This window comes from Nicotiana tabacum, chromosome 7 (assembly GCF_000715075.1).
Source record: "Nicotiana tabacum cultivar K326 chromosome 7, ASM71507v2, whole genome shotgun sequence".
Taxonomy (NCBI): Eukaryota; Viridiplantae; Streptophyta; class Magnoliopsida; order Solanales; family Solanaceae; genus Nicotiana; species Nicotiana tabacum.
In genome coordinates this window covers 138,782,330-138,807,598 of record NC_134086.1, presented here as the reverse complement: position 1 = coordinate 138,807,598, position 25,269 = coordinate 138,782,330, and the positions used below count along the sequence as shown (strand labels likewise).

Here is a 25,269-nt window from a genome sequence, read left to right as displayed (position 1 = left end):
AAATATCTTTGTAATTATTATACTATGTATTTAGATAGCCTAGTAAATACACTGTGGTTACCAAACACACCCTTAGTAAATTACTAAATTATGGACGATGACTCATTCTTTCAGAAACTTAACTAGTATTCAGCAAACAAATTTCATGCATCTACTAAGTAGGAACCATGGAATTAAGCAAGAGAAAGATTCAAAGAAATTGCCACATTTCTTCTCTTCCACTCAACTACAATATCGTTCACAATTGTGACGACTTAAAATACATAAGGCCTTGGTCTTGCCTCTATTTATATTTCTTGTGCGAAAATAAAAAATAAATTGATACTTATAAGACTTCAAAGGGAGCCAAAAGTCTACTGTACAGAACTTCCATCTAGTTTCCAAGCTCTAATTTGGTAGAAAATTGGAAGTTGCACTGCCTTGGTTACGCTATGTGATGCTATAAAAGCAAGATAAAGAGTTTTTAGTTTGAGTACAAATCAAGAAGTTACTATAAGATGAAAGCATATGCTATTGCACTCATAGTTTGTGGCTCAGTAGCAGCTCTAGTTTTGATTTTGTGTTGTCTTTGCAAAGGTGGCCGAAAGAAAAAGAGCCAACCTGCGACTCGGAATGTGACTGGTTTTGCTCCCCCTCCTCCGCCTTTACAAGCAAACCGCGATGTTGAAAAGGGTGAAATTACGCCCAAGAGCACAGCAGTTACAAAAGATGGTGGAATGGTTATTTTAGGAGCTACTGCTGCAACTGTGGCCACGGCTGCTGTTATAACTAGTGCTTACAGTGGTGGTGGTGGCGGAGGGACGAGTGGTTCGGGCGGAGGTGGTGGCTGTGGCAGCGGAGGTGGTGGCTGTGGAGGTGGAGGTGGATGTGGGGGCGGTGGATGTGGAGGCTGTGGAGGTTAAAAAGAATTAAACTACAGTACCTTCTTTGTCTGTCTTCTACTGTGGCTGATTTCTATGTATAAGTTGGATATATGTTAAATAATTCTATGCACCATGAGATTGGAAAATTGGATTTAAATAAACCACCATGATTTCTATAAAATATATGTACTTTAGTAAGATCGTGACAATGCTGATCACTTACAAGAAATCAATCTCAGCTCAAGAAAGATGAGTAATTTGGCACCATAACAGAGAAACAAACATGAAACTAGCAGTAATAGCATTTTGTCCAGATGAATAATTAAGCATAATACAAATTGGAATTTTCGCTTGTAAACACTACAAAAGTGTCTGCCAATAGAGCTTCAGACGACAGTACATCCGATTCAAATAGGCTGTTACACTCTACTTCAAATTTTCTAACCCCTATAACATCAGCAAACATGAGTAAATGAAAAAGAAAAAGAAATAGAAAGGTGGCCAGGCAATCCAAATGAAAGAAATTTTAAGCCTATAACATGTCCCCAGTGGGAAGGGCAGAGAGCTGAAAACTGTAGCCCATTTCCTTCTGGAAGACAAATGCAATTGGCAGACTCTGAATCACGTTGATCACTGGAAAACAACGTTCCCCAAAAACCTGCAGATGTGGATCTGGGGATCAATGGAATGAGAGAGGGGGCTCCTCGTGCAACTTTCACAGTCGGATTTCTTTATCATAGTAGTTTCAACTTGCGAAGTTTCTCCTCACCCTATTTACAGGCAGGGAATTAGACGAGGGGCAGGTACTTGGTGGAGCTAACCACTTCACAAGCCAAGACTTTCATTGTTGCTGAGCATTTGCTTAGTCATTTAGAGACTTGTGAAATGCAACCTGCATAGCAATTATGAATTATTAGTTTTCATTCATGCACCACATCAATAGGAGTTGCTCCTATTAGTGTACAACTATATCACTACTATCAATATGTGCAATATGAAGAAGCAACAAAAATTCACACTGAAATGGCAAGTATTGTCAATTAACATACAGAAGTGGATGTTTTCAGCAGCTCCCTCACAGCCATAGTTGCATAGCAAGAAGCTGGTAGTGTAAAGCTCAGCTTGAGAGCCATCTGGCTCTCCTGAGCATTACCACCACTAGGAGATTCCTCTGATTGCATCGCTTCACTGTTAATCTTTTCCTCACAACCTTTTCCTGGAAGCATGTCACCACCTTCAGATATTGCTGAAGATGTACCATAGTCAGCAGCAAGTTCCTCGCTTCCATTGGTCGACTTCTCCTCTCTGACCTTGCTTTTCTTTACTGACTTGGCAATGGCATCAAAATCTGTCTCCCCTAGAGGTATAGTTCCATCAGTGTAACTAAGCAATTCCCTACAAAACCATAAATGGCTTCAAAAAAGACGAAAATGGAAACTTGTCCAATACAACAATAAGTTACAAGCTCACATCGACGGTTTGCACATCAAGGGCGAGAATCAGAATTCTAGAAAATATATCCAAATTACATTTTGTAAACTGGCATATATTACTCAGATCAATCATGAATTCACAATTACATCTCTGACACAGAGCAGTTTACTGAGATTTCAATTCATTTTAAAATCTGAAGTGCATTCATTATGATAATAGTAGCAAAAGTACTAATAATGTTTAAGTACATTCATATTGATGATTATAATGAATAAAAATAGTTAATAACAATAAGGGTAGTTGGCAAAACTATTAGTATTATTATCTTGTGGTGGAAAACCCAAGGTTTCCAAGGATCCAAACAAACCCTAACACAGCAAATCGCACAACATATGTTGCAAGCCCTTGGGCTGCTGAACAGAATTCAAGCAAACCCGGGAGGGATGAAACAACGTGACAACAGAGTAAACTGAAACTAGCTATGTGCAACCATGTCTGACCTACCATTCAAAATCCTTCGGCTTTTGAAATACACGTCTGTAAGCTCCGGTCATATTAGTTATGGAGAATTCCCTGTAACAAAGAGGAGGACCAGACACAAAAGAAGTAGTCATAAGGGAGGATTTAAGTTCAATAAATAACATTAGATCATCTATAGCAACAATTATGGAGACCGTAGAGTAGAGAAATAATTCTTTTATCTTCCATAACTTCAGACTTCAGTCTATTCTAGGGTTAATGCTAATGAAAGCATAAAGTAACACTTTTTCCACACATGATCTCCTTTTTACTTCAGTGTTATCAAAGGCGGGCTTAAAGCGTGCTTAAGCCCTAAAGCGAGGCTCAAAACATGTAGAGCGCTTCGCCTTGCTTAACGGGCACTTCAGTGTTGTCATCAAGGCGCTAAGGCATGCTTTTCTTTGCGAATAAGCGTAATCCCTCAGTCGCGAGACTAAACAGTTGATATTTCACTTTATCGTAAATTCTCTTCAATTTTTGTTGTCCATATATTTGGTATTCATGCTTATAGATATTAGTCTTGGGATACACATATATATTTGTAGTTTTACTCTATTTGCGACTTTCTTCCTTAAAGCCCACGCTTTATTTGCGTTTTGCGCTTAAAGCCCCAACAGTTTTTCGCCTTTGATAACACTGTTTTGTTGATGACAGACGTCAAGGGTCGAATTATAGTTACAGATTCAGGGAAACACCCAGCTCGGTGGTTATTGAAGATGGTAATATCCGTTAGAGCCTGAACTTCCCAGGGAAAGGAACTAAGATGATGCCAATCATCGAATAATTTATGCCAAAAAAGAACAAATTTAAAATTGAGGAAGGCAGGAAAGCAACCTTCGATGAGTAGAGTAGCCCAAAACCACTAACATCCATTTGGAAATCCTTACACAAACAATGAGGGACAAGCATAGCATTCTCTAAAAATGGCGCTGAATAGCAACAGGCACTGACATGTTACTGGACGATGACGGCGCAATAAGTGAATAGTGATGTGTTGCCAGACAGCGATATGGAGCTAAGTAGACAAAGATGTGTTGCTAGATGGCAGTACCGCACATATATACACTGCTAATTTGACAGGTTAGCTTTGGCAATGATGACGTCATTGACGAATTAAATCAAGATAAACTTGAAATTGCAAGTGGTGCCGAAATAGTGGTGGAAATAGATCAAAATAGTGAAAGGTGATATAAAAACGGTCATATAGAAACGACCAGCATTGCAAAAACGGTCACTAAAAAGAGTCACCTCAAGACTACCAAACTTAGGAAAGTAGGAAAAGTTTCTTATGGAGAAAGAAAATGAGAGAAATTTCTTATATCGCTTTGGTTATGAACAACTTACGAGGGGCCTCTTCTATAATATATAGGAGTTCAGGCTAGTAGAAATAAATAAAGTTTTGAGTTTAACAAATAAGAGAAGTTACGTGATCAGGAAAATTGCCAAAATGCCGAGATTCCTAGTTATGACAGAAACAGGAAGAATACTCTACACTCACCGAGAATGAATTTAGGGTATTCTGGCATAATTGCAACAATTTTGCTGACTTTAAGAGTTGTATACCATAGGCCCTCCCTGTGATATACTGATATTGCAGGGGGGATTATAGTGAAAATAATATAAGGGAGATGGATCAGGGGGAAAGCAATACGATATTGGGGAAAGCGGGAGAAGAGAGTAAACTCTTAAATTGGGTTGGAGAAAATAATTTTGGACTTTGAAAAGGATGTGGGGCTGCCATTTCAGGTTTACAAAGAGGGAGCAATAGACCTCTTATCAGATACACAACATTGCTGGAGAGACGCGAGCAGCGAGGAGATTTACGAGGAGTGATGAGGGTGAAACTGAACTAGCCTAGAGCATTAAGAAACGTATATATCAGCATGCCGAGCATGGGAGAGCAGAGACAGGAGTGGAATAGGAAGAAGGAAATAATTGCCTAGGTTGAGAAAATCCTCGTGGCAATATATATTGAAAAGATGGCATGGATGTTGAGATAATAACCATTCTTCATGTAGACTTTATTCAGGAGTTAACCATAAAGGTTATGGGGACATTCACAAGAGGATCATACGACAAATGGAAAAGGGACAAAAGAAATAGACTTTGTTTGATACTATTTTTTGGTTGATACTGTTTGATGCTATGTCTTTTAATGCATAGTATATCGCATCGTGTAGCTAGTTTAGCAAGCAGGTTAACGTTTGTGATTTATTGTACCGTATAATACTGACTTGCTGTACATTCTAAAAGATTTACGTACCAAAAAATCATCAAGCAGCTAATGAAAAAGTGGATCAATTATTCAAATTTAACGAAACATGTTTTACTCACTTGATCTTATGCGCAGTCTCTGTCAAGCTGATACCATCCTGACCAGTAATGATTACGAGTTAGAAGGGAACACAATAAAAGAGAGTAGATATGCGTCAGTCATCACAAGTGGACTGGACGAAGGTATTGATAACTTCACAGGCAAATCTCTTTAAATCATTCTACTTCTCCATGTACTTCAAAATTTAAATCAGAAGCTAAATGCACTTCTTGAATAGCAAAACATCATTATATGAACTAGATTATGGTTAGTTGGTCATAATTGTAGCAGAATGTTAATAATCCTAATATGAACCAAGATATGATTGTCATATAGATATACGGAAAATCATATGAGACAGCTGAATTTTGTTCGGCTTTGCACGCTTTTTTTGTTAGAGCACTTAGACGCTGTATAGAAACTATAAATAAAGTATTGCAGATAATTTATACCACTAAGGAAAAAAGCTTGAAAGGAAAACGCCGTGCAGCTTGGTTGCATTTTCTCAGACAATCGAACAGGCAGATTGATGCCCAGCCAGAGGAACAATCCACAGACAAAAGGAAAAGGGGGTTCAAAGAAACAAGAGCCTGTTAAATAGGAGTCAAGTCCTTCTTCATAGCTACAGGTCTATCCCCCTCAGCAATAGAATGCAATGGTACTGTCAAACCCAGCTAGTTTAAAGTACCATGTAGTTTTTTTCTTTAGAAAGGAACAAACACCTCGCATCCCTCACTGCATCTTTCTTTTAACAATGTCACGCCAGAACAAATAAGGAAGAAAAGGTAATAATTGGCAAAGTATAATTGAGCACATGCATCTACGAACTCAGCAATTTGGATGAAGAAAAAATACCTTCTGTGCCAAGTCACAGTAAACTTCCCCAATGTCATTTGACGGATAAATAACTCTAGATCTGCCATTAGGATATGTCTCACAAACAAAAGCAAACAATAACTCAAAGAATATTATAAACTTTCTATTATCTTATCTTACCCAGGCAAAGGTAGAAGTACATCTTCGATGGTATATGTACCGGATATAAGGTCTTCTTCATTTATAGCCTGCCAAAAGGCAATTATCACTTGACTTATATTAGACAGATGAGAACTGCTCCGATAAAAAAAAAAAGGTACCAAACAATACCAGCAACAAGTACGCCTCAATACCAAGCAATGTGAGGAAATTCAACACAGAAGAGGTACCAGAACAGAACCTTTTAATCAATTTAACTTCTCCCTTACCTCTCAGCAACCTCAGTAGGCATGAGTTTGCAGACACGTGAACTTTTAATATTAAAATTAAAATGGATGCAGTGTTAAACATCAGAAAAGAAACTACTCCAGTATTCCACCCATATCATAACTATAACTGACAATCCTGCAGAATATATAGCAAACTAACACCATTCGTTTCACTGTGCAACTGGGTAAATGGTGATCATCCAGGTTACTAAGTTGCATTTGGCATCCTCCTCTTTTTCAGCGCAAAGGAGTTAGCAAGCATCATGCCAGTAGAAAACATAGAGAACTTCTAGTACTTATTTTTATTTTATTTGTATAACATGGCCTAAGATGAGATGGCAAAACATGGTCAGTAAGGATTCATATAGCCTACCCTACTTGTTGGAACTGAGGCATAGTTGTTGTTGCATAGGGATTCAGCAGCAGTCTCTTAAAGCCAAGTGGTAGCAAGCCACTAACCATCCATGCAAGCAAGTTCATGTCTATGATATACCACCTGCTTAGAGCCCCCTGTAAGTCTTAACCCTAATGATAACCTCACCATTAAATGCAAAATCATAGTGATATAGGCTTATAATTATGTGTTTGGTAATTTCTTTGGGACATGCTCTATACAATACTGTCAGGGAGGAACTTCCGTACAAAATGCGGGCTTGTTTTGAGTTTTATCAAGCTGGAGACCTGGAAAGTGAGCTAGGGAGTTAAAAGGCCCTTTGTTTATCTTACTAGGGGTTCTTATACTCTGTCCTCTGCATATGAAATGAGAGCTACGCGTACCGATGGAGGGAATACATAAGAACCAAGCTGTCATGCAATGTTTTCATAGAAGCTCTTCGCTTAGAAATTTAAGGAACATCTCTTGTGCTCAGATAACCTGGATACCAACCTTGACTGATATATTTTTTTCTTCAGGAAGATCAGTCTCTGAGGTCTCATCCAGATTACTATAATCATCCATGTCGTTGCCATTCACGTCTTCACATTCAGCAACAAAAGTTTCTTTCTCTTTAGGTTGTTCCTTTGAATAAACCAGATCTCCCAACACAACTTGGTCAAACCCTATGATATGGGGCAATGAAAACAGAAGAGAATCAGTGGTACAGTCAAGTAACCATAAGTACATTCCGATCAATATATATACGTAAGAGAAATAGTTAATAGAAGTTGAAAACGCAAACCATGTTTTTGCACTCTCATGCTTGCTGCATGGTTCCAAAGATAACTTTGATAGCTATGTACATACCTAAAAAGGAGAAGATATGTATCATATAAAAGCTCAAACTTGAAAAGTTATGCATGACCCTTTTCTGTACCCTCAGCCCCTTTAAGCCCATTAAATCTCATGATCAATTGATATTTACGGCTTTACACTCTTGGAAGAAGCTAGAAACTGTAGAGCTCTATGAAACTGGATAGCTTTTCAATGACTAGGATGTTTCATCACCTTCTTTAACTCTGCAACTCTGGTTTAGAATCAGGCCAATGGTTGCACGGTGTTTACCTTATGGCCCAAACGAGTTATTCTTTGAACCGTACGGTCAGAGGTTTGATACATAACCAAAAAAGTGTAAAGGACTTTTAGATCTTATAGTACTAGAAAAGTCAGCTACTAAGAAGAACTTTTCAAGAGTTTAAATACAAGTAACTAAGGGCTGTGGAAAAGCTTAGGGAGGAGAGATGTTTTTTCGATGAAGTAGCCAATGGCGACACCCAAGTAGTAAGCTGCTACCAAATACGGACAAATTCAAGAAACAATAATAGCTTTAGCAGTAAGAAAGAAACTTTGACTTGAAACTAACAGTAGTTCAACAAAACCAACGAGCAGGCATTGGCTCTACTATTGCCAGAACTGATAACTTAGCGTGCTATGAAGACACCTTTTTCAGAGAGCTCAGAAAAGGAATTATTTAAATGAAATCTCAGATAGATAAAATGTGTTCATAAACGCAAAGACTCAAGTCAAGGGAAGTGACTAGGAAGAATGACTTGCATGTATTTGCACTTTCTTGGTTCACCTTTCGATCACTAAACTTCAGATAAATATGTCAACTACGAGAAGAATAATGAATCCTGCTATGAATGTCACTTACATCATTCGGAGAGTCCTGGGTATCCCCTTCAGAGCTTGTAGACAGTTTCCAGGAGATTTTTTCAGGCACTGCAACTTTATAATGTTGACAGGAAATGTCAATTGTAAGACATAATAACACAGCCTCGTATCACATATATTGCTTAATTATAAACATTGGAACAAAAATATAAACTTCTGCTCTCTCTCTAAGAGAAACTCAATTACTTTGAAAGACAAGGGCAGCACAAATAATGCAATGCAGAATGTCAAAAAAAGCAAAATACAAATTTATAAATTAAAAAAGGTAACGCAAACTTAGATTTTTGCAAGTCATCAAATGGCGACATTCATCATGAGCAACAACATTCACTTACTTTTGGGAAGTCGGACTTCTAGGTATAATAATAGAGGCTGACTTCAGCTTTATCAAAATTATAAATAATAACTAAAGGACTCAAGTGAGAGATAAACTCAGTGTTGTTGACTGGAACTTACAATCGCCCTTTCAGCAACCAGATGTCGAGGTAACTGCCTTAGGGTCCCATCAATGTCACCACTTTCCTTGTAATACTCCCTTACTGTACTGATGGCATTCTTCTGTATTCAAGGTTAAAGCTGAGGAGAACAATTCTTTCCTACAGACACACATAATACTACATATTTTTGTAATACAAAATTGTTGGGGAAGAGAACTTTCATGTTTAAGGGTTCAAAGAACATGAAAATAAGAAGCAAAATTATGGATAAAGTGAAATAGCAAAGGATATCCCCTTCTCTTGGATCAAGAATCAAGCTGACAGCAGCTTTCCACTCTCCACGCAATAACGCAGCTCCAATCAGATGGGTTGGCACAGAACTGCTGCCAAACCGCTACACCATTTGCATAGACAACAAGAGCATGGTACCCATCAAAATCTTGGCATATTGGTGACTTTTCACAGTTCACTTGCCAGTCAAAAGTCAAACTTAGGCTTAGCATATGAGGGAGGAGTTTCATGTTTTATTTTCAAAATTAAGAACTACATTAAAACTCTCCAAAATCCAAAAAGAATAATGAAAAGCCAAGAAAAAAATTGAAAGAATATCAAGGAGTCAACCAACACTAACCAAAAAATGTCATTAAACACGAATACTAATCTGCCTTGATCATGTCGAGTACGGGCTTTTTGTTGGTCATTAAAATGCCATGAAGTGCATGACTAAGATAAGCCCCAAGCATAACAGTAATTTCAAAATTGTAGCTCATATTTATCCCACATGCTGACATACTTACGAATTAACTGTACTGTCAGGGAACCATATGCGCATATGACTGAGACATTGGAAGATGAAGAAAGGAACATGCATTAGTGAGTTTCTGTGAAGCAAAATAAGGTTGGAGGGATTCCAAGAGTTTCTATAAAAGCTCTTCTGAAAGAGATCCTTATGAAGAACAACAATTGAAAGGCCTAGACTGGATTTCAAGAAGAGCTAACTTATCCACCAAACCAAGATAAAAAGATCTGCATATTACAAAGTACCTGTAAACCAAAATAGTTTATAAATCCATGCTCTCCTAGGGCAACTGCTGATGCTTTAATTATATCCTCAGAATCTGCTGACACTCCCCTGAAAAGATTTCAGTTTCAGCCCATCACATGACATGTCATATAATCAGCAAGCTTTACAATCATATTTCAAAGAATAAGGAACAAGAGCAAAGAAAGGAAAATGGTATTCATGTACTGTCTGGAGCCCCACAAGAAATGGACAAATGAAATATTGAAGCATAACTATACCGAAGTGTTATAGTAAATCGGTTCCCATAAAGCTGCCCAAGCAGAAGCCCTTCTTTAACATGGCTGTAACATGAATGGAAGTAATATTTTACATGAGAGAGGAGAGAAAGAGAGAGAGAGAGAGAGAGGGAGAGATTGTCATAAGACCATAGACACCAAGGGATTGATCTCACCAAAAGTCACCAACTTTGATTCCAATCAATCTTTCGTTGAGAGCTGCTACTCTACTTGCTCGTTGCTTGAAAACAGTAACCTATATTATGAAAATTGTGAGAGCTTAGTGATAAAAAAAGATAACACTAAATATGTATCCCCACATAGAAAAAGAAAAAAAGTTGTTGTCGTGTGAAATAGAAAGAATGGGGGAATGAGGAGGTGAATATAGATGTTACTTGTCCAAGCACCACCAAGTTTTAAATCAAACTACACCAACAATATCTAATTAAAATGAATTATTTGTGACAGAAAACTATCAAATAGATATTCTAGATAAAAGATTTTGCTTTCTGGAGAAAAGTGATCTCCCAATTTTCAGAAATTCATACTAAACAACAATAACTTTTGAACTGTGTGACTATCTTATCATTGAAAAGCTCAAATTGTTCAAGAAACACAATTTATTTAATTTTTTATGTCTACAATAGCCCCCTCACGTGTGGGCTTAATATTTTTTCATGAGCCAAGCACATAAAAATGCTTTTGATTACAGTTGGCGGTGAGACTTGAACCCAAGTCATGAGGATCATGAGGTGAGGATCACCTACCATATAAGGAGACAAACCACCCATCCCCCAACTAATGTGGGACACTTAACATGGGGCCAAACATTGTATAAACCAATAATAGTGATGGGCCTGGCTCTAATATTATGTTGAATTATGTAACCATATCGTCTAAAAGCCTAAATTGTTAGAGAGCGCATTTCTATCTACTTAATTATGTCTTCGCCATGCCCCATCTAGTGCTGGACTAATTCTTTTTCATGGACCAAGCACATGAAATTTTTTTGTATAATAGGTGGCAGTACGACTTGAATCCAGGACCTTTGCCCACTATTGAACCATGTTTATGTGTGTGAGTATCATCGCATCTAAAAGCTTAAACTGTTAGAGCAAGTAAAACTTTTATTTAATTATTATGGCTCAACATACCTCATGTTTGGGTTTGATTCTTTGTCATAGGCCATAAAAGCATGATAAATACTTAAAATTGACAAGCATCTTCAGACATAACCCAAACCAACACGCTCAAACATGACCTATACCTAAAGGAAAGATTTCCTTCATTTTTGCAACTGCAATCCCCATCGTTCCCCTTTATCAAACAAGAAAAAGGCCGTATCCTCTCAACTTTGCGTTGGGTTTCCAGTGTTGCAAATAATTATGTTCATTAAAGAGAAACATATGACGTAAACATTATGACAATTTTTTTAGTTTTTACTCCAAAATGAAGATCCAAAGTCAATGGCGAAGAAAGAAAATGATGACAAGAAAACGTACCCTCTGGGTTGATACAGCACGCTTGTCTTTAGTACCAGCAAATCCAAAGGACCTAGGCTGCCAGATCAGCCATAAAAACAATCATATCCCTGTAGCCTTATAGCTTTTCTATATCAAGCTGTCAATAACGCAGAACTGCTTGTATGTTGCAACACACATCTGACAGCAATACAAACATCGGACGAAGTTTTTCTTTTTAAATATTTCTTGTTTAAACCCATGTCTCCGTTTGAAAAGCTAGAAACATGTGCCAAAGAATTTTGTTTTTTCAACTGAAAGAAGTTCTTTCTAAGAAATTGCATGTCACCAACCTGAACGCCGAGCATCTTTGCTATAATGTTTAAAGCTTCCTGTGTATCCTTGTTCTCCTTGAAAAGATGAAACCTGAAATTTAGATTTTGCAACAACACTCTTTCAAATACACTTCAAGAGCAATGTGATGTTAAAACAACACAATGCTTTCTAAAACCATGAAGGTTAGAGAATAATAAATAAATAAATAAATAAATAAATAAATAAATATCAAGAGAGAACAATAAACTTTAATGTGTAAGATAAAGAGAATTTTTGTTTAAAGATGTTAAAGATCTCGTAAAGGTATGAGTTGAAGTAACGAAATCAGAACTTAACATATACTACATTACAGACCAGCAGGAGTAAGGAATATTATATGAATAATTGGAGTTCACTTGAGAATCCCTTTTATATAGCTAACTGGCTAGCTGGAAAGATAATTTTGGTTGAGCTAGATATCACTTTGTACATACTCTTTGATACCATCTTGGAGAATTGTTTCAATTATCACCCAAAAAGACAAAGCAGTTTGACTACTCCTAAAATGTATTACTCAGCAAGTCTTCTTTTCCAGATTGTTCGACTTTTCTATGTAGTCCCATTTATTAGACTACAATTTCTAGAATGAAGAAAATAGAGATCATGTTTTCTCTTTGATAAGTAGAAAACCTATCTTTGTATGTGATGCAAAAAATCTACACAGAACAACAAGCAAAAGATACGTAGTGTTGTAGATCTGTATGAAAATCTCAAAAAGAAGATCTGTATGATAAAGTAGAGACAAATACAACTACAGAGTTTACCTAAGGAACTTGCCAAGATGTTCTGGCCAACTGTCTGAACCTCTACTGTCATAAGGTTTATCATTTCGGTCTTTCCTTTTCCTAGAGAATCTACCCCTCCCATTATTCCCTCCCTTATTCAATCTCACACGAACACACTTTGATGAGTCCTCCGGTCCATCAACAGCATCTGTTACAAGGAATTTTAATCTTTCCTTGAAAAAATTATGAATTGCCTGAAATGTATTAACATATCAGATATAGATACTTCGAAAAGGAACCATATGAAGCCAAAAGAAACAGAGAATGAGTATGTGATGAGGACTAACAGTACGATGCAATTTATCTGAACTTGGTGAAAGGACGACGGATTCATCACTGACATCGACTCCAGAATTAAGTTTATCAATAAGACCCTTAAGCTTGTCAGCATCAGAATTGCCAGCGAGAGATCTGAAAGATTCTATCTCAGTCGCATAACTTTTGTTCAGTTGATCAGATAAATTTACGTCCTTGTCCTCTGAACACTGGAGGGAGAATCAGCTCATATCATAAACCAATTTTAAAATGAGCATAAAGGTCACCGAGAAGAAATTAAAGTCAACTTACCACCTCCGCTGGAGCCTCCAATGAAGTCAAATGAACAACATTTCCATCTAAGTCCACTTCATTTACAATGAAGTCAGAGTACCTAGAGATAAAACAAAACAACCATAAAGATTAACCCACTTTCCCCAGATAAGCAAGAAAATCTCCCAAAACCCACCTTCAAGAATGACAAAACAATGTCAAATTAAAATAAAACTGTCTGTATCTTTAGTTACAGCACATTCATGGTTCAAATATAAGAAATTTAAAAAATTGCAAAGCAAAACCTGCCTGAAATATCAAGAATTTGCATATAGAGTTCATAATTGAAGACACCCCAAGTTTTTGACTTCCTAAGAGTTTGCTTTAGATGGTATTTTGTCTTTGTTATGTACCAATTACTCTCTTTGACAGGACAAAACAACAGTGGAACATATGCATTTCCTTCAATAATATAGTAAATATTCTAGATTTTGAACTTCAATTAACCCAAAAAGATGAAATTTTAGGTCTATTCATTATCTACGCATTCTCAGATGAATATAAAGTAAATCTCCAAACCATTTTCCAACCTTTACTTCAAATTTCAAGCATCAAAAAAATTTTAAAAATCCAACAACAACCCAGTGAAATCCCACAAATGGGGCGTTTCCGATAGACCCTCAGCACAAGAAGGTAAATTTAAAAATAATAAAAGGAAAAAAGAAACACATTTTTGTCATCAAGAATTGGAATGAAATAGCTTATATAAATCAGAATGAAGAATTCCCAGCTTATCTTCACTCTCCAAAGCATTTTCACTACATCCCAACACTCTTTACCAATTCCAACTAATGTTATACCCCCACCCCATATGGAAGTACACATGCAAATGCAGATACATAATTAAAGAACCAAATGGCTTCAAGAAAGAAAGAAAGAAAAGACCTTTGTTTGAGTATGCCACGAAAGCCAGGGAGCTTGGAAATGTAGCAGGAGATGCCCACATCGGATTCATCCATTGTTTTCATCATGGTAACAGGCAAAAGATTCTGATCAAGAAAGCTGTAGTAGGGTATTAGAATTTTAGGGTGACCAAGAACTTGTTGCAGGGTTTTTGTTAGTAGCTGATGATGACTCCGGAGTTTGGAACAAAGGGTTTTTAGCATTAGTCGAAATGTCGAATGGTAGAGACCTAGGCGGAGACCAAAGTCAAATACTTATGAGTGCTAGCTCCAGGTCTGACTGAAACAATAAGATGAAAATTAATTAAAATAAGATACAAAACCCAAAACAGTTTTGGGATGGTTGGTTAGTCGGCGTTTAATTTCCTACCTTATAATCCTTATTCTAGGAAGAATTCTTTTATTCTTAATCAGAAATTCGAGTTGAGTCTTGTGAATGAAAATTTTCTTTTAATTGGTCTTGCCTTTAATCTATAATTAATGAAAAATCAAAAATTGATATTGTAAAGGCCATCATGGACAAACGATGCAATATCATCCGATACGTTAGACTCCAAAATTATATAATTATTGTACCAATGATGAACTTCTTGTTGGGTTTTTAAGCGATAGCTTAAAATAGGGTGAATGGGAAATGGAGGGGAAAATAAAATATTTGAGTAATATTTGAGTTTTCCTCCTTAATTGTCTAATATGGAGAGAGAGAGAAAGGTTTTTGATGGTTATATAAGCAATTTTCTTCTTCTAGCTCATAAATAGTTGAGAAGAAGGCAAGTCTCACGCCGCCGCCGTCGCTCGAATTCGGATTAATTTTTGGACTAAATTTATTTGTTAATAGTAAATATTAACATAAATGTTATTAAATATTTGGTTTAATAACAAAATATTAATACTAAAATAAATATTAATATTAAATCCAATTCAGTTATCCAATTTTCAGTTGTTTTTGTAACAGAAAATTAACTACCCTTCAATTTTACCTCTTTATTGTTGAGTAAATAACCATTTATGTAGCATTTATTCTTTGGCCGTTTTGCAAAAACAGTCATTCTGAAGAGTTGCAGCTCTTCAGATTGCAGCCCAACTTTGGCTATAAATACAAGTCCATTCTCTTAGATTTTCTATACGAATTTTCTGAGTTCTTCTCCTTTTTTCTGCATATTTTAACTTCAAAGAAAGCAACAGTAAGTGTGATCTGCTACCGAACTTTGTGTTCGCTGAAATACTGGGGTTTGAAGTACCATTACACCAATGTGTAATTCGTTCTATCCTGGGAGGAAATAATCCATAACCTTGGGTACTAGGATGGGATTAAATTCATTAAGGAAACATTGTGAATTCAGTGTGCTCGAATTGGTTTTTTATTTTATTTTATTTCGTTTACATTTCTATTTATGTTATTTTATTTTCTCTAGAATTGTTTTACAAATACAGATTACTAACAAGCTTAAGGAATTTAATATATTTTCAGTATTTGTGTTATACTCACTGTTTCTCTAGAGTAAAACCTTTGTGGCTTTATACTCTATTGGATATTAAAATCTACGTGATTTTAATGTTTGTGTCATTCTTTTACAGAAATGACGAATGACTACGGAAACCAAGTTGTTTTGATGGTAATTGACAATGCCTCAACGAGCCGAACAACAACGGCAGCATTGGCACCGGCGGAGAAACCCGAAAATCTTTTCGGGATTGATTTCAAGCGCTAGCAGCAAAAGATGTTCTTCTACTTAACTACTCTAAGTCTCCAGAAGCTCATCAAGGAAGATGTTCCCGTGTTGTTCGATGAAACTCCAGAGACTTAATGCTTTCTCGTGATTGAGGCGTGGAAGCATTCAGATTTTTTGTGCAAGAATTATATTCTAAGCGGGTTATAGGATGCTTTGTATAATGTCTACAGTGGCGTGGAAACGTCAAAAGAACTATGGATTGCACTTGAAAAAAAATACAAAACTGAAGATGCCGGGTTGAAGAAGTTCATTGCTGCAAAGTTTTTGGACTACAAAATGGTAGATAGCAAGTCTGCTATTACCCAAGTCCAGGAATTGCAAGTGATTATTCACGATCTCATTGCTGAAGGTATAAGTAGAATTAATACTAGTGTTAGTAGTATTAATTTTATTATGTTTACTAACAGAATTTTCACTGAAGGTCTTGTCATCAATGAACCATTCCAAGTAGAAACGATGATTAAGAAATTGTCTTCGTTGTGAAAGGACATCAAAAATTATTTGAAACACAAACGCAAGGAGTTGTCCCTTGAAGATCTCATTGTTCGGTTGAGAATCGAATAAGACAATAAAGATGCTAACAAGAGAGGCCGTGGAAACTCAACAATAATAGGAGCAAATATTGTTGAACAGAACAAAAAGAGAAATAAGGCTTCTCGTCCGAACTAACCCAAGCAAGAAGCGGTTTCAGTGAAAATTGCTACAACTATGGAAAAGTCGGACATAAATCTACGAAGTGTCGTGCTCCGAAGAATGACAAGAAGAAGGGTCAAGCAAACATGGTTGAAAAGCATGATGATGTTGATGACTTGTGTGTCATGCTTTCCGAATGCAACTTGGTGGGCAATCCTAAAGAGTGGCGGATTGATTATGGAGCCACACGCCTTGTTTGTGCTGTTAGAGAAGCTTTTGCTACTTATGCTCCTATTGGACCGGATGAGACGCTTTCTATGGAAAATGATGCAAAGGCCAAGATTGAAGGATGTAGGAAGATATTTCTCAAAATGACTTCCGGCAAAGTGGTGACTTTGAACAATGTCCTTCATGTTCCCGAGATTATGAAGAATTTAGTCTCTGTTGGACTTCTTGTTAACAATGGTTTTAAATGTATATTTGTATCTGATAAGGTTGTAATAAGTAAGAACGGGATGTTTGTAGGAAAAGGTTACCTCACCGAGGGCCTTTTCAAGCTGAATGTAATGGTTGTTGAAAATAATAATAAAATTTCAGCTTCATCTTACTTACTTGAGTCAAATAAATTATGGCATATACGTTTGGGTCATGTCAATTATAAAACCTTGCGGAAAATGATTAATTTGGAAGTATTGCCTAAGTTTGAATGCGACAAATCAAAATTCAAGTATGTGTGGAATCTAAGTATATTAAACATTCTTATGAGTTAGTTGAAAGGAATTTAAATCCTTTGGACTTAATTCACACAGATATTTATGACATGAAGTCAATACCATCTCGTGGTGGAAAGAAGTATTTCATAACTTTTATTGATGATAGTACTCGATATTGCTATGTTTACTTACTTAATAGTAAAGATGAAGCAATAGACGCATTCAAGCAATACAAGAATGAAGTTGAAACACAACTTAACAAGAAAATCAAAATGATAAGAAGTGATAGGGGTGGTGAATATGAATCTCCTTTTGAAGAAACATGTTTAGAATATGGAATTATTCATCAAACAATGGCCCCTTACACGCTCCAATCCAATGGGATTGCGTAAAGAAAGAATCGTATATTAAAGGAGATGATGAACTCATTGTTGATAAGTTATGGTTTGCCACAGAACTTGTGGAGGGAACCCATTCTTACGGCTAATTGAATATTAAATCGAGTGCCCTGCAGCAAAACACAATCCATTCCATATGAAAATAGAAAGGAAGAAAGCCCAACTTGAATTATTTTAAAGTGTGGGAGTATTTGGCAAAAGTACAAGTTCCTAAACCCAAAAGGGTAAAAATATGATCGAAAATCATTGATTGTGTTTTCATAAGATATGCGACTAATAGTAAAGCATATCGTTTCTGGTTCATAAATCAGAAAATCCCAACATTCATAATAATACGGTTATAAAATCAGATAATGCTGAGTTCTTTGAAAATATATATCCGTATAAAAAAGAATGTGAGTCGATTGGTGAAGGATCTAAACGACCTCGGGAAGAAACAAAAGAAAATACAGTTAATCATGAGGATCCAAGACGTAGTAAACGTCAAAGAACGTCTACTTCATTTGGACCAGATTTTGTGACTTTCTTATTGGAAAATGAGCCTCAAACATTTAAAGAAGCTATGTCTTCTTCGGAATTATTGTTTTGGAAAGAGGCAGTCAATACTAAAATAGAATCCATACCGAACAACCATACATGGGAATTGGTTGATCTTCCTCCTGGAAATAAACTGTTGGGTTCTAAATGGATCTTTAAGAGGAAAATGAAAGATGATGGCACTATTGACAAATTTAAGGCAAGACTTGTGGTCAAAGGGTATAGACAACGAGAAGGTCTTGACTATTTCGATACATACTCTCCAGTTACAAAAATTACGTCCATACGAACGTTAGTAGCATTAGCTACAGTTTATGGTCTTGAAATTCATCAAATGGATGTTAAGACGACCTTCTTAAATGGAGAGTTGAAGGAAGAAATCTACTTGGAACAACCTGAAGGGTTTGTGGTTCCAGGTAAAGAAAAGAAGGTATGTAGACTTGTCAAGTCCCTTTACGGACTAAAACAAGAACTCAAACAATGGCATGCGAAATTTGATCAAACAATATTATCAAATGGTTTTAAAATAAATGAATGTGATAAATGTGTGTACATTAAAAATGTTCCAAATCACATAGTCATTGTTTGCCTATATGTGGATGATATGTTGATAATGAGTAATGACATTGCCAACCTAAATGCGACTAAGCACATGCTAACTGACAAGTTTGATATGAAAGACTTGGGAGTTGCTGATTTAATTCTGGGAATTAAGATCCATAAGATTTCTCAAGGTCTGGCATTGTCACAATCTCATTATATTAAGACAGTACTTGAAAAATTCAAGCAGTTGGGCTTTAAAGTTGCAAAGACTCCAATTGACGTGAATCTTGCATTAACAAAGAACAAAGGCTAAAGCATATCATAATTGGACTATGCTCGTGTGTTGGGTTGCTTAATGTACGTCATGAATTATACACGACCAGATATAACTTGTGCTATAAGTAAATTGAGTCGATATACGAGCAATCCAGACCAACCTCATTGGATGGCCATGAAACGAGTTTTAGGGTATTTAGTACATATCTAGGATTTTGCTTTGCACTACAGTAAATATCCTGCGGTCATTGAGGGATACTGTGATGCAAATTGAATCACCGGATCAAATGATTCCAAGTCCACAAGTGGATATGTATTCACTATTGGTGGAGGAGCGGTATATTTGAAGTCGTCCAAACAAACTTGTATTGCCCGCTTTACAATGGAGGTTGAGTTCATAGTCTTGGATAAAGCCGGTGAAAAAGCTGAATGACTCTGGAATTTCTTGGAAGATATTTCATTTTGGCCCAAACTGCTGGCACCTATATGCATACATTGCGATAGTCAAGCGGCAATTGGAAGAGATAGGAACGTTATGTATAACGGTAAATCTCGTCATATACGATGTAGACATAAAATCGTTAGGCAATTACTTTCTAGATGAATGATCACAATTGACTATGTAAAGTCAAGATAATGTGTCAGATTCACTTACAGAAGGCCTAACTAGAGAGGTAGTTGAGAAATCATCAAGGGGAATGGGACTATAGCCGAGAACAAGTCATAGTGGCGGTAACTCTACCTGGAAGACTCGAGATTCCAAGATCTAGGTTCAAGGAGATCAAACAAAATCATTAATAACGGTTCAACATTGTCAACTAAACTTTTAGTCCATTCTCGTGATGAGACAATGTTCAGTACCAAGGATAAAACATTAAGGCTTTTTAATGATTTCTAAATTTGATACGGGGTATATCAAATAGTGTATCTACGAGATGACATGTTTAGGAATCACATATGTAAGTGTGAAGTGTTAGCCGCTTCAAGGAGAATTTTGCAAGGCCAGTTCTCTATGCACTTATGAAACCATGTGGTGTTCATAGCCGAAACGAACACAACAATGAGAACCAAAGATGGTTAGGGGTAGGTTATGTGATTTGTGGTTGTCTAGGTATACACCAAAGTTCAACGGTTCAAAAATATCAAATCTACCGATTGATTGAGTATATCCGATATATGTTCACTATGAAAAGTTCAAAAGGAAACCTACTTATCCATATGCAATTAATCATTGCTTGCGAATCACACAGTTTTTCATGCATACTTCCATAATATAGTCATTTCTCATTCATGTGGGGGATTGTTGGGCTTTTAAGCTATTAATGCTTAAAATAGGGTGATTGAAAAATAGAGGAAAAAATGAAATATTTGAGTTTCCCTCCTTGATTGTCCCATATGGGAATAGGAAAAGATTTTTGATGGGTATATAAGCAACTGCTCTTCTTCTAGCTCATAAAGAGTTGAGAAGAAGGCAAGTCTCGCACCGTCATCATCGTCGCTTGCTCGGCTCGGCTTCGGCTTCGGATTTGGATTTGGTCAAATGATCGATCGATTGATTAATTTTTGGACCAAATTTATTTGTTAATAGTAAATATTAACATAAATATTATTAAATATTTGGTTTAATAACAAAATATTAATATTAAAATAAATATTAATATTAAATCCAATTCAGTTATCTAATTTTCAGTTTTCAGTTTTTGTAACAGAAAATTAACTACCCTTCAATTTTCCCTCTTTATTGTTGAGTAAATAGCCATTTATGTTATGGCATTTATTCTTTGGCTGTTTTGCAAAAATAGCCATTCTGAAGAGTTGCATCTCTTCATATTTCAGCCCAACTTTGGCTATAAATACAAATTCATTCTCTCAGATTTTCCATACGAATTTTCTGAGTTCTTCTCCTTTCTTCTGCATATTTCAACTTCAAAGAAAGTGTGATTTGCTAGCGAACTTTGTGTTCGCTGAAACACTGGAGTTTGAAGTACCACTAAACCAGTGTGTAATTCGTTCTATCCTAAAAGAAAATAATCCATAACCTTGGGTAATAGGATGAGATTAAAATCCTTAAGGAAACACTGTGAATTCAGTGGGCTCGAATTGTTTTTTTTATTTCATTTACATTTTTGTTTATGTTATTTTACTTTCTCCAGAATTGTTTTAAAAATACAGATTACTAACATTTCTAGCCACCTAATGAATGAAATTAAGAATATTTTCTGTTAAAACAATTGTATCAGTTTTTGTACATTTTGATTTTGCACAGTCTAACTGCTTGAATTTATAATTCTTCCTATAGTTTTTCCATCACAATTTTCTCTCTATTAACATTTGCCTTATCAATTTTTTTTTCTTATTATTTGTATCTTGGGTGTCAAAATATTTATGTAATGCATAGGCTAAATAAGTTGTACACTAAACATCAAGTCGTACCTAAAAAAAATGCAAAAAATATTTTTGATTTTAACTTCAAATACTTTAAAAAAATCAACCAAAATTTTGTCCAAATACTTATTTAATATCTACTAGTTTTTGTGTACGTGCGTCGCACGTGTATCTTGCGTCAATCAATAAAAATTGTATAAAAGAAACACAACTTAACTAAATTATCTTCTAAAGTAGGCTATTATATTTCATATGTAATACCATGAAAGGAATTACCATAATGTTATATTGTTGAAATAAAAAATTATATTAGATAATAAAATATTAATTAATTTTAAAGTCCAATATAAAAATTTAGCAAATAATTTAGGTGATTTCAAGAAAGGGATAACTTTCACATATAAAATTTGCACTCCTTATCAATAATAAAAGTTTGCTTATTATATATTTTTGCGAATCATGTTTGATATTTTTACAACTTCTACAAGAACTAAACTTGGAAAAATAATACTACTATTCATTTTTGTTGTTAATATTCTTACAACTTCAAGAAGATCTAAACGTGGGAAAATAATATTACTCATTTAGAACTCCAAATATAAGGATATCTTAAAAGGTGATAAATATTAGAAATGTAACCAATTCTAAATCCTATATATTAGCAATGTAGTTGAATTATAATTTTGTCCAATTTGAACTCTATATTTAAAGAGTAGAAAAGACGAATGATACGTTCCAACCTAATGAATATATATATTTTTTGGTCTAAAGCTAATGAATATAATTAGTATACGTAGTAATATAGTCTATCTCTAACAACACTCTTGTTCTAAAGAATTATACGTATTGATTACATACTTATCAAATAACTATCTATGCAAAAATCTAAAAAGGAAAATTGCACCTACCTATTTGAAAGAAAATTCTACAATTAACTAACAATAGACACTTACGAATAAACAGAATGATTAAAAAGGAAAAGAAATTGAGAAAACTGCTCTCTCAAATATAATATCAAGCTTAGCCAATTAAGATTTGACAATACAATAACACAAAAGATACTTTTGTGGACTTTGGAAGAACCTGAGCTAGAAGGCCTCTCGGACATGCCAAACATAAAAATTGCACGGGCGTCCTATTTGGTCGCCCTCATTTAACCTATACCCATTTTTTTTAAAGTTTTAACTTGTACTCATTTTTTAAACAATTTCAGCCCCTTTTCTCCTCCCCTTCTTCTTCTTCTTCTTCTTCTTCTTCTTCTTCTTCTTCTTCTTCTTCTTCTTCTTCTTCTTCTTCTTCTTCTTTCTTTTTAGGTGTAAACATCTATATTCTAGCACTGAACAAGAAAAGCTCTATAGTTCACATACTTTGCTACAACATGGTTGCTAGAGGTATAGTTCGTTATTTAATATTCTATTTGCTCTACAAAATCTTAAGGTCAGTTTTTGGCTCGAATCATATAAAGGATGCCCTTTTTACTAGGAATCTTGTCCTCCGTGTACAATGAGACGAGAATTTCGGTTCAGGTATATATGCCAAATTTTTGTTACGTGGTGTATCCATTGTCTTTATAAATGTATTAAAGATTCAAACTTTTAGGTTGAAACCTCCCTAACTTAATTAAAAACTTTTAGGTTGAAGCTTTCCTTGTTCGGTGCTAGAATATGCACCTTCATTTAACTGGAAATATCACGTCTAAGTAGGTTTGTTAAACAAAATCTTGCACTAGAGATGAATATAGATGCTTACACATTTTTATGTGTGAGACAAGAGCAAATCAGAAAAACTTCAGCCCTAGAGCTGAAGTTTGCCAGGTACAAAACAAAAACTTCAACTCTAGAGCTGAAGTTCGCCAGTTACAAAACAAAAACTTCAGTTCTAGTGCTGAAATCGCCAGTTACAAAACAAAAACTTCAGCTCTAGAGTTGAAGTTCGCCAGTTACAAAAACAAAAACTTCAGTTCTAGAGCTGAGGTTCGCCAGTTACAAAAACAAAAACTTCAGCAATTACAAACAAAAACCTCAGCAAATATAGAACAAAACTTCAGCTACTATGCTTAAGTTCAGCAATTACAAACAAAAACTTCAGCACAATTGGTTCAGCACACTTGCTACTTCAATCTCGTCTACTAGAATGCTGAAGTTTTGCGTGATTGTCTTTGCTACTTTAGCCTCATGTGCTCAAGTTACGCGAAAAAGTGGGTACGCTTGCAATTTTTTTTGCAAAGCGGGCATAAATTAAAATGTGATCCAAAAAGTGTGTATAGATGCAAATGCCCCATGTAAATCTCATACGCTCCCTTTTTTGCACCAGCCTTGTTATGTTGTTAAGGGTTGGGGTGTCAATGGTTCGGTTCGGACGGTTATTTTGTAATTTTGTACCATACCAATTTTTCAGTTATTCTATTATATATAACCAAAATTAGATTTTTCGAAACCGTCCCAATCATATCGGTTTCTCTTCGGTATCGATACGGTTCGGTTAATTTTCGATATTTTTTTTATATGTCATGTAAAAGTCACTAGTAGAAGTAGAATGGAATAACATACATACTTTTATAGGACTTAACAAAACTCTATAGATATTTTTACATTTTAAAGGGTGAAGATTAAGAAAATATGAAAGATGGCTAGAATATAGATCCATCAACTACTCTACATACGTAAAAGAAATTAATATAAAGAAAATATAAATCACTCGAGTGGAAAGATATTAACCAAGCTGGGACTGAGACTCAAGAATAAAGTCTATATAAAATTAAATATTCCAAAAGATAAATCTAAATCATATGAAAGAAAACATAGTCAATACATCGTAGTTTGCTACTCATAATCGCTACAAATACCTTATGTCTTGCTAGTGAATTGTCACGACCCAGATTTTCCACCATCGGGAGTCGTGATGGCGCCTACTATTGGAGCTAGGCCAGCCAAGCATTAAAACATTTCTGATAACATTCGCAACAATATAAACAAAATGAGATAATTAAATAAAAGCGGAGTCTTAACTTATATAACTGAAATTAAATGCGGAAGGTTTAACATAATCCTCTACCCAAGATTGGTGTCACAAAGCTCACGAACTTCTAAGATTTACTAAATACAATCGTCTGAAAGAAAATTATAAACTGTTTGTTTCAGTACAAAAGATAACAAACTGAATAAAGAAAGAGAGACTCCGGGCATGCAGACGTCAGCAAGGCTACCTCGGTGTCTCTGGATTGAAGTCAGCTCCCGATCAAATCCTACTGCTGAGGTCCAAAAGCTACTCCTGGATCTGTGCAAAAAGATGCACAGAGTGTAGCATCAGCACAACCGACCCCATGTGCTGGTAAGTGCCTGGCCTAACCCCGACGAAGTAGTGACGAGGCTAGGCAGGACCTACCAAAAACAACCTGTGCAGATATATGCAATAAAAAGAAATATACAGAATTTAAACAGCTAAGAGGAGGGGGGGGGAGCATGCTATGGGGAGCTAACAGTTTCAAATAGAAATCCTCAATAACAGAAAGAAGTAACAAAGCCAGAATGTCAACAAGAATCAAAAATCAACAATTTGCACGGCATCACCCTTCGTGCTTTTACTCTCGTTCTCACCAAAACAATACACGGCATCACCCTTCGTGCTTTACGCTCTTCCTCACCCAAACAACAATCACGACATCACTCTTCGTGCTTTACGCTCTTCCTCAACCAAACAACAATCACAAGGCAAACAGGGT

At 35.7% G+C, this 25,269-nt stretch overlaps 1 protein-coding gene across 2 annotated transcripts; it reads right to left on the bottom strand.

Moving 5' to 3' along the window:
* Positions 1-1,143: 1,143 nt before the first annotated feature.
* Positions 1,144-14,608, bottom strand: LOC107776357 (multisubstrate pseudouridine synthase 7). Of its 2 annotated transcripts, none has more exons than XM_016596248.2 (20): positions 14,314-14,608; positions 13,408-13,489; positions 13,128-13,325; positions 12,820-13,034; positions 12,034-12,106; positions 11,723-11,779; positions 10,397-10,476; positions 10,224-10,286; positions 9,966-10,053; positions 9,213-9,315; positions 8,941-9,044; positions 8,465-8,538; positions 7,553-7,617; positions 7,261-7,433; positions 6,127-6,194; positions 5,986-6,046; positions 5,151-5,188; positions 2,802-2,870; positions 1,913-2,258; positions 1,144-1,755 (listed from the first exon to the last, which is right to left on the bottom strand). In XM_016596248.2, exons 1-20 carry the CDS (start codon positions 14,532-14,534, stop codon positions 1,726-1,728), a joined length of 2,208 nt encoding a protein of 735 aa, XP_016451734.1. In that variant the 5' UTR covers positions 14,535-14,608; the 3' UTR covers positions 1,144-1,725. The 2 variants fall into 2 exon arrangements, with proteins under 2 accessions (XP_016451734.1, XP_075073818.1); XM_075217717.1 differs by having other exon boundaries at positions 13,411-13,489.
* Between the last annotated feature and the right edge of the window lie 10,661 nt (positions 14,609-25,269).

Bases quoted from the DNA above. Each gene is read 5' to 3' on its own strand.
- LOC107776357 (XM_016596248.2), bottom strand. From the start codon at position 14,534: ATGCTAAAAACCCTTTGTTCCAAACTCCGGAGTCATCATCAGCTACTA. The intron at 13,326-13,407 runs GTAAGTTGACTT...TTCTCCCTCCAG, and splicing joins TGGAGGCTCCAGCGGAGGTG to TGTTCAGAGGACAAGGACGT. The intron at 13,035-13,127 runs GTTAGTCCTCAT...AATACATTTCAG, and splicing joins CAGATAAATTGCATCGTACT to GCAATTCATAATTTTTTCAA.